Raw genomic sequence first — 10,375 nt, 5'->3', positions numbered from 1 at the left:
GATCAACGTTAACACTAATGAGCAACCTAAAACGCGATCGCTACCGTGTTTAGTGACGGTGTCTTTTTCGTGGTATAAAGTTTCGTATGTCATATTTGAGCGATATATTAGAATATATCCCACTGCAAGATGCAATAAGCCAGGTGTTACAGCCAAAAACGCCACGTCTATATGTCACAACACACTTTTAATAAATGCACCGCCCTTGCTGTAAGCCCAACTGAACTACCAATAGGTTTTCGTCGGTTGAACTTTCACTATTTTTAACACATTATATAGGGTTGAGTGTTGTGCTTCCTAACTTTCCTTGATTGTTAGAGGGGAAGACGTATAAGCGTTCCGTACGTGGTTTTAACACGTAAGCGGTCTTTTTATTTTTTAGAAGTGTAAAAGCATTAAAACTTCAAAGTATTGAATTCCCGTCCAGCCGCCAGGTGATTTGTGTGTGAGACAAATTTATTTGAAAAATGAATCTCCTTCTGTGAAATGGTTAATGGACTGATCAGGCTTCAACAGAGTTACATCCGTAAGGAATCAGGCTAATTCTCAAAACCATGGTCTAAAGCATCAAGCCTGTCCATCAGACTTTTCTACAAATTCCTTGAGGTATATGGTAATGTGTCATACCTTAGATCACCCTTAAAACAACTCTTGTCTCGATGTTCTTAAAGTGTATTTCTTTTCTTTCTTTCTCATAATTTAGTACTGGGAAGTCCCAAGTCAATAGGCTGGCAACAGTTTTCATTTCAGTCAATTACAGGTATACTAGAATGCTATGATGAGACATTCAAAATTTCTCAATTTATGTTATATTTTCTTAATATGTTTGATCTTCACATGAAGAGAACAAATAATAACGTAATGTGAGAGAATGAAGGAATCAGAATGAAACTGGAAAAAATAATTTTGTAGAGTCTTCGTTTTTCAGCGGAATGGCTCCTGTTAGAAAATATGCAGGATTTTGCATTACGAAAATGGTGACTACTAACTTCGTTAAGACACTATCAACGATGACCAGTATTTACATCCAGAATGGGAGGGGAGAAGGTCAACAGAATTACTAAATAAAATAGGAATGTTTTTAACTTAAACCCAAACATGAACCTGGACGTAGAGCATGACCTGCAATTTAATTCTTGGATTCATTGCTAGTTATCTATCATGAGAACCCACATTTACCTGTTTCCCAAAACTCTGTTGACATCCCAAAAGATCGTTGCTCTAATAAGAGTAAAATCAACTCAAATAAATATAAATTGCTTAGTTTTTTTTTTCCGTAGGAGTTTGCAATCGATTCCTTTCTCTCCATCCCTGTTTGTTTGTTTCGAATTAAATTTAAAGGATCACGAAAGTTACGTTGGCACATAATTCATAAAAATAATAATAATAATAATTTTCTCATTCTATTAAAGCTAAACTACAGACCAAACGGAAATTAAGCATGGAATTAAAAGAGATCGAAGAGATCATCCTCACAGTCCTTTACGCCATCACGATGCTCGTAACATTTGCAGGGAATGGTCTCCTCATCTACATCGTGTGGAAGAAACCTGAGGTAAGATCACTGACAAGCTTTATGTTCGTCAACATGGCTATCGCCGATGTGCTGGTGGCATTGGTTGTGATGCCCTGGTCGATTTCCCAAGTATATACAGACGGCTTATGGATGATACCAGGAGTATTTGGAGAAGTCATGTGCAAAGGTGTGGTATACATTGCCTATACCACATTAACAGCGTCCATTCTCTGTCTGACAGTCATGGCAGTCGATAGGTACTATGCCATTGTTCATCCCCTTCGCCGCTATCTTTGGTTTCGGAAACCTAAACTAACTGTTCCATTGATTTGGATCTTTTCACTGGCTTCAATGTTCCTTTTTCCAGCTGTTCAAACCGTGGAAGACCACAATTCCCAATGCATGCTATCTGTTTATGTTTTGGGTGATCCATATAAGGCTATCCGAGGCATATTCCTCTACCTTGTGGTATTGAACTATCTGATCCCTTTGAGTGTTATTTCTATTCTGTACACTATAACTGCAAGGAGGTTATGGTTCCATGTCGCACCTGGAAATCAGCATGTAACAGAGAATCGACAGCAACACGAGACATCTAAGAGAAGAGTGGTTCGGATGCTCATTATTGTAACCAGTGCGTTTTCCTTTTGCTGGCTTCCTGCACACGTGGTTCACATGATACATGTCATGGACCCACGGAACGTTAAGGTAACTCTTCAGCCGACTGTCATGTTTGTGTGTTTTTGGTTTGGTCACGCTAACAGCGCCATCAACCCATGGCTGTACATTTCCCTGAGCACCAAGATCAATACAGCATTTGTAAGAATGGTGACTAGAAAAAGGAGCCAGTCACCTCCGAGTTTCAGCGTCCAAACATCACATGTCCTTTTACAACTTGAAAATGGAGCTGTCCAGGAAGAATCAAAGCCGTAATCTACATCATTTAGTCATTACTAATTCCATTACCTTAAGATGTATAAAATATTAAAAAACATATAAGTTTCAACCTTGCAGGATCAATGTAATTAAAAGAAAAATCAAAGAGATTGATCTATTAGAAGCAGAAACTACGGGTAGCAGGATGTCACATGGTAAATGACATAATTGAAATGTTGATATGAGAACTCGCAAGAAGTAATAATTAGAAGCTAACTAGGTGGCTGCTTCGAACGATCCAGCCTCAACCAACTTACAAGCACTGACAAGGGCACTTTAGAAAACCATTTTTGTTGAGGGCAGGGCTGCATGTAAGAAAGAAAACAAATGTGTATTGAGCAAATTTCTGCTGAATACCTCGTGGAACCGAATTTAACAGTACTCTTCCGTCTTGGTCTGCACAAAGGAGACGAATCGTGTCGTGCGAGAATTTAAGTAAAACAGCTTAGACAATCGAGCTACTTATACAAGTTTGATCCCACTGACTTGTCAATTTAACTCGGGTTTATAGATAGCACAAAGGCAAAAGGAACATCATAACAAGGGTTTCCTTATCAGCTAATACTTGCTAGCAGACTTACAACAAGTGGTGAATGAAGGATTTTCCAAAAGCGATCATTGCAAAAATTTTTTCAGAGTACCGTTCCTTGAAAGTCCTGCCAACTTAAGGGGCTTGAAGCCATATTTTATAATCAAAAGTGAAGAATAGAGAAGCAGGCTCTGAACCCATAACCAGTCTATTTTGTTTCTTTAGCTGCCAGCTTTATTGAAAAATCCCCAAAACGTTTGAACTTCCATCTTGAAACTAGAACACCTTTACGGGCCTGTTAAGTTAGCGGGACCTTCGAGAATTGGGGCGCGGAGTTGATTTAGATTGCAAGTTTAGATGCATAAGCAGGCTGAGTATCTTGTTTTGGATTCCTGTAAATGGTCGTTTCGTTCAGTGCTTCTGGTAGCGCTAATCAGGTGTATTTGCATGCGTTGTACTTGCTTAATCATAATTTTCTCATTATTTCAGCATAACAGTCTTCAAAGAAGGCCTCGGATAGTTTAAGTTTGTTAAGTTGGAAAACAAAGTAAAATAAATGATAGCAAGGATAACGTCTTCTGATGATAATTGTACTGTAACAATGTTTTTCTTTCTGTGGCAAGCCGGTAGGATATGCTAGGATTTTTCTTGTCCTTTTAATTTTCGTGGACGGGCATGACAGAAACGTTTAGTTATAAAAACCGTATTAACTCGGAAGATGTGACCATATTATGCCATTCTTTGGTCTTCGACATTCAATATGGTTTTCATATATCCAAACTGCGAGGGAGAAAGGACGGCAGGCAAACGAAAACAACTATTAGACTGAAAAATAATTTTTTTGGATACACATAAGCTTATTCTTTTATATTTCCATCAAGATCCAGTACGATAGACATATGAAATAATTTTCAACTGGAGGAAGGGGGGTTTACCGAGACTTTTTTTTCAATTAAACTTTTGTTCTTGTTCAGTCTTCTTTTTTATGTCCTAAAAGTCCACAAGAAAACTTTCTCTTCGTGAGGGTTGGAGCCAACAAACAATCCTTTCATCGTAGAACGATTCAGATCTCTCACACGCTATTTGAAGGGAACTTCGAGATAAATATATTTCCAAAGTTATTCGTGCCAAACGAAACGAGTCATGTTACCGAAAGGCAGTAAACCTGGCTTTTATTACATTGTGTTACTGCGACATTATTTTATCAGAACATTTTGCAATAAGACGGTATTGTTTCTATCATTAATCTTTCACAAAGAGTCGTGGTTAATAAGATTAATTCTGAAAGCGTCCGCATAAAAGCGAGATTCCCAACCATGGTCAATCCACCCACTATGAAACCTTACTAATAAGGTCCTTTACCGTTAGACGTACTAATAAAGATGCTTCGGTAAGTGTTCTGAGTGGCACATTGAAAATATGAAAGACTCTGTAACCAAGCAACAATGTATCGCTCATATCCATAGACGTTTACGTTCTCAATGATTCGGAAAACTGTTTTTCCTTTTTTCACTGAGGAAAAAGAAAACAACAACAATATTTGTTATTTCAAAGCTTGACTGATGTCTCCTTTATCAATTATTCACACAGGTCCTCGCCTACACGTCGTTAAAATACCCAATGCTGTCAAACGTCCATTTATTTTCATTTCAATTGTTTTTATTTTTAGACAGCGTAAGAAAATCGAAAGAAGAAAATATATGAGAGAAGCTTTTGTTATGTAAATTATTGCTGGAAGAGGAAATTCTAATCAAGGTTCTGGCGCCTTCTGTATTCTTGCTTGTTAATGGACGTAATTGCATTTTGTTTGTTCGGTGCAATGTTACTTGTGCTACTAAATTACCCCACAAAATGTAGTTTTGTGAATGGCTGACAGCTGTTCAACTCGATAAAATCACCAGGAAATAAAATGACCTACAACTTGATCATTTTTTTGCTTCCACTGAAAGCAAATTGTTCTTTCATAGTTTCCCAATAATATATTTTTTGATCAGCGTAAAAAATAAGATTTTGAAGTCAAAGTTACGTCAAAAACACCTCAATAAAGCTTCATTTATTGCCCGACCGCGTTCAAAGAGCGCTTGCTTTAAAACTGGTGCTCAGACCCTCGTACAGTTTTGTCATTCGCAATTTTGTATTGATATGTGGTTCAGTCCCAGGCTTTCGTTCCTGTTCTTGGTTTTAGTGACATCCATGCGCGAACTTAGACGCCTGAAATGTTAAAAAAAAAAAATAAGCTTAGCCTTCGAACGGTTTCCACACGGAGTTACTACCAAACCCACATGCACGTGAAAAGTATTTGAAAAGCATGACCTGGGCCGACCGCGGTTGAAACTCGGTCGAGTTTTCTTTTCATCGCGGTCACAAATTTCGGCATCCCCAGTCCCTCAGAATGTTGCTGACTCTTAAAAGGGAGACTAGATTTGTTGTTTGAAAAGCTGCCTACAGATAGCAGAGTTTTATTCACTTCTTTTACTGAAATTCGACAAGAAGGTAAGAATCGTTTTAGGCAAGGTCTCCGCATAAACCCGAATTTATTATGCATTCAGAACCTGGGCAGAAAAAAACAACAGAATGTCCTTAGGACTACGACTTCTTTTAGAATAGTGTGGGTTTAGAAGGAAATCTTTTCTCATGTTGTAACATTGTTCAGCTAAAATACAGAATACTGGGCAACTAATGTCCATGCACTGAACGGGCCAATAAATATTATGAGAGCTACAAGTTAGCGCGCATATAGAGTATTCCTTGTTCTATCATCCGCAGCCCATCCTAACGAGCCAAAATGGGCCCTGACCTGAGTGCGTATATTCGTTAATCCTCTTTCTTTTATCCTCTGTTGAGCCTAAACGAGCCGAATGAGCCTCAAGGTATATGCTTTTTTTTAAAAGTGGCTCTGTATTGTGTACTTACTGGCTCCCATTGGTTTACTTAAGCAGCATTGGTGGATGCTTTTGCTTCAGCTTTGAACTTCTGTGTACTTGAGCCAGTGTGTTTTTCATCGAACTAATATGTTTACTTATCGAACCAACGAATACAACAATCAAATCAGCGTGTTCTACTGTCAACTGATCGGCGAAGGAAGAGTCCACTCAGCTCATTTGCCTTTTGTCAAAATGTTTAAGCGGAGCTTACCTAACAAACGATATTCATTATTAAGCGTAATCACAAATCGAGTCAGAGTGGTCGTGATTGTTTGTGTCTGTCAAAGCCATAATGCAAAGTCAGCAGTTCAATTTACATAAGACGTGTCTCTTTAACCGATCATTATGTTCTGTTTTTCATGCGTGATATAAAGACTTCCATTTATTCACCGGATGGTTGCATATGATAATGCTGATGATAAGGTTGCAAATCGATGCTGATGTTGTTGTTGTTGTTTTTTTTTTTTTTAGCTTTCTGCTAATATATTTAAAGCTGTTTATAAGTCACGAAGAGCCATAAATCGTTGCGATATCCTGAGAAGCCCATTAAAACTGGAAGTATATATGACGTTCAAGATTCAAAATAAAAGATCTGTTAGCAATCACAGCCTGGAACCGGCTGCGAAAAAAGTTCTCAAAATTGGCTCAACTTGCGCTATTCAAATATTCTCTCCTCGTTCATGTTTAAACGATACTCTGGGAAATTTCTTGTAAATTTCAAGTTATTTTAAGGTAATACAACAAAGATGTGGTGTACGCAATTGTGATGATATAGACTAAAAAGCGGGAGGTAGATGTAAATTTCACGTCAGCACGGGCTATGAAATAATTTGTTCAAAAATTTTATTATTGATTTTGGAAGTCCAGTGATGGTTTTCACTGCCCATATAGAATAACGATCAGATGTGGTTGCTCATCAGAGATATTGGGCCTTAAAATACCCTTATTTGTGGACTTTGTCAAAACCAGAAAAAGTCGTCTTTACTTAAGTGAGAGGTAAGGGAAGAATTGAAATGAAAAAGTTAAAACAATTCAATTTTCTAGAAGTCTGATAGATATAAAATACAACCCAGTTGATTGAATTTGCAGATGGATTTTCAGTTTGACACAGCACCAATGCAAAGTTAGCTAAATAATTATGCAAAAAATGTAGGAAATGGAGGTTTTCCCAGGGGGACCCGATATCCCCCAGGAAATTAAATATTTTGACCTATTATTTTCACACATTTGTTAACTAATGATACTTAGCATTTGTGCCAAGTTTGAGCCAAATCGGTGATTTGAGGTTTATCGCCCCCTGCCTGGTTTTGCTCGGTTTTCTCGTAGAAAGGCTCTTAAGCAGTCATCCTACAGCGTTGAATTAAGCAAAGAGAAGGGGAGAGGTCTGTGGCGCCTAAGAATCTACAAATGAGAATTAAACAGTTATGTTTTTGTTTGAATAAAATAGTGGAGGCATACCTCTATATGGATTGCTGACTCTTAGTCTAACTTTGTCGGTAGTTACCCATCAAGCCTAAAGAATTTGGTTTATTACGTTACCAAAGGACCGACCGTCCGCACCAGGTATCACTTTAAGCGCGCGCAAGTAAATTTACTGCGGGCACAAATCTTGACATTACATACGTGTCAGCTCCGAAAAGACTAGTCGCACTAATAAATTCGAAATCTGTGATGTTATTGTGCTCAAATACGCGAAATCGCCACTCCTTGAGCATGACTCATGTTTCTTAATCCACATTGGTATGAAGCTTCCGTTATGAAATAATAAATCGCTATCCAAACGCATACTAATCACGTTCTATTCGCACATGAATGTTGCTGCTACAAAAGGCAATTCAGTAAGATATACTTGTTATCAGTGTGGACGCTGCCCCACGAGAATTAAGCGTATCGTTCCCGACGATTGAGTTAACGCTTCTAACCGCACTCTGCTAAGTTGTGTTCTGTGCCTTCAACCTTTTTAACTCAGTGGAGCAAGCGTAAACCAAACTGCTCGATCTTTATTAGCTAGCTATTTACTTCATGAAAAAACTCCCGTACGATTCGTTCAAGATAAATGTTTTAATTGTTGCGTTGCTTAAACTTAGAACAATGATATATCTGAAGAACCACAAATGTGGAAAAGAAAAGAACGAGACCCGGCTTAATTTCCGTTAATGTACATTCAGCATTAAACTTTTTAATATCAAATGATAACAAATAGCTGTACCTCATTCCCGCCCCCCTTTTTCTTCTAAGAGAGACAAAAAAGGCAGGAAATTGTGTGCCACGCTGCACCCTCATCATTGAAGTAGTTTCCATCCTTATATATTTTGGTGAAAAAAAGAATCCATTGTCATGTGATAGTGTGGTCTAATCGTCCGGGTGAGAGTGGTCCCGAGAAGGACTGCTGTCGACAGTGGTGACTGACGTTTTAACAATCTGAGCGGAAGTCACCATCAAAGTCAAGTGAATAGTTTTGGCCCGTAAATGTTCAGTCCAGTCTAAGTCAAGTTAACGTTCGTATAAAATGATTGGTCAGTTTTGCCGTGATGTTATTGACTGTAGGACTCAAACGGCGTTAGTCGGTCGTCAGTGATTTGTTTGTTTCGATCCGTTTGTAAAGTTAGGTCATTCTGCTCGGTTCGTTCGTAATGTTAACGAGTCGTTTGTATGGCACTGGTTGTAGTTGACACACCTGTTGAGGGTAGTCTGTTCTACGTTAGTAATTCAGCTTTCCACAGTCATTCGTTAAAAGTAGTTACTGCTGTAGATCGGGCTCTGCGCAGAGTCCCAGTCAATAATGGGGCACGCAGGTCTCTGATGTTAAGTAATATGATTATTGACATCACCTTTCCACGTCGCTCGCTTGTATTCAGTCAGTCTTATTGTGAGGTTTCTTTCAGTCTCTCCGATGTAGGAGGCGTGGCAGTCGGAGTAACTGATCTTATTGGCCGCTCCCTGTCTGTTCCTCGGTTGGTCCTGGTTTGTTAGCGGCTGACTTAGTGTAGTCATGGGTCTGTGGGCGACACGGATATTGAAGGGTTCTGGGATGGGCGAGATGTTCTCAGACATGTCCTTTATGTACGGTATATTCGCTGTATTCGTACAACATTTCAAGCTCCGACCGAAAAATTGATCCTATCAAAAGTTATTACAACCTTAATTTGTGATTCTGCAGAGGCTAACACCCTTACTCAATTCAACTTCGAGTCCAAGAGAAACTGCAGAACAAACAACCAACACGTCTTGATTTGTTTCACTAAGAAGCAAGCGACTCGTTTAGCTTACTGCGGGAGATTCAGATTATATTTTTTAAAGGGATTGCTTACCTTCTGTTACAGCACAGGATACTTCTTTCAGTGGCTCTTCTTAACAAGGTAAGCATAATTCTATACCCAGAGTTAAACTTCATCATCGGAAAGACACGCCCTCACTCTTCAAAGGACAGCGTGGTTTGATAAAATTTTCAAAATTTTTGATAAATATGGATCAATAACTCTGACCGGTGATTATCTGATAAGTCGTAGATTTGGCGCGAAGACAATTTTGTTCGCCGCGCTAGCTAATAAACAAGAAAAAGAGAAAAAAGGAGATGGCGACTGATGAATTCACATGCAATTAGGAAAGATTTCTAAAACGCAAACAATGATTCACCAAGTTTACCGGAAAGCGTGATGCGACTCAAACGCTTGAAACTTATTTCAGAATATTAGCTTTGACGCTGGGCTAACGCTTGAAACAGCTGTAGAAGCCCTTTCCGGTGGCCAATTAACATTATTAACTCAGTTAATAAAACCGAACTATTTTCTTTTAGAAAATTTAGATAAAGATGAATATTGTAAATTCCAATTTAAAAAAATACAGAGATAAAGCCTTATGTCGACATTGTATTTGTAACGGAATAAAATCAAAATAAAGATTGCAGATTGTTTTCCTTAAAAGAAAAATAATTGCGCATTGTAACTCTTTTATTAAGGATCAGATTAGAGGAACGTTAAATGATCCTACGCAACTTTAGGCAACTGCGAAGAGAAAGGACAAAGAACGCAAAATGATAAAAACCTTGCGACAAGAAAGCAAGAAAAGCAAGCAAGTAAACGAGAAGAAGAGGAAATACAACCAGAGAGCGATGGATGTGGAATTCGGAACTTTTACACCGTTGGTGTTTGGTACAAACGGAGGCATGCGACTTGACTGTCAGAACTTTTTAAGAACCCTCACAAATAAGCTTTCGAACAAGAATAATGAACCCTACGCCAGTGTCATTTCCTGGCTCCGATATAATTCTCATTTGCTATATTAAGAACTGTGCGCAGATGAGTAAGAGGTTCTAGAGTCCCGTTTAAATCACTCGAGGTCTCAGAAGACTTCACCCTCGCTGTAACTGATCTACATCTGCACTCATGAGTTTAGGTCTTGATATTTTAATAATGCTAAATTTTTTCTTTCTCTTATATTGTAATCCAGGTACGTAACGTGGTCATTTTT

At 38.5% G+C, this 10,375-nt stretch overlaps 1 protein-coding gene across 1 annotated transcript; it reads left to right on the top strand.

Annotated features, from left to right (window-relative positions):
• Positions 1–345: 345 nt before the first annotated feature.
• On the top strand, positions 346–3,949 carry LOC111347157 (tachykinin-like peptides receptor 86C). Its single transcript, XM_088750927.1, has 3 exons — positions 346–606; positions 704–760; positions 1,413–3,949. The coding sequence occupies exon 3, from the start codon at positions 1,442–1,444 to the stop codon at positions 2,447–2,449; it is 1,008 nt and encodes a 335-aa protein (XP_088607053.1). The 5' UTR covers positions 346–606; positions 704–760; positions 1,413–1,441; the 3' UTR covers positions 2,450–3,949.
• The last annotated feature ends 6,426 nt before the right edge of the window (positions 3,950–10,375 follow it).

The sequence above is a fragment of the Stylophora pistillata genome, chromosome 2, assembly GCF_964205215.1.
Source record: "Stylophora pistillata chromosome 2, jaStyPist1.2, whole genome shotgun sequence".
Taxonomy (NCBI): domain Eukaryota; kingdom Metazoa; phylum Cnidaria; class Anthozoa; order Scleractinia; family Pocilloporidae; genus Stylophora; species Stylophora pistillata.
The sequence above is the reverse complement of the archived record's forward strand: the minus strand, read 5'-3'. Positions and strand labels throughout refer to the sequence as shown.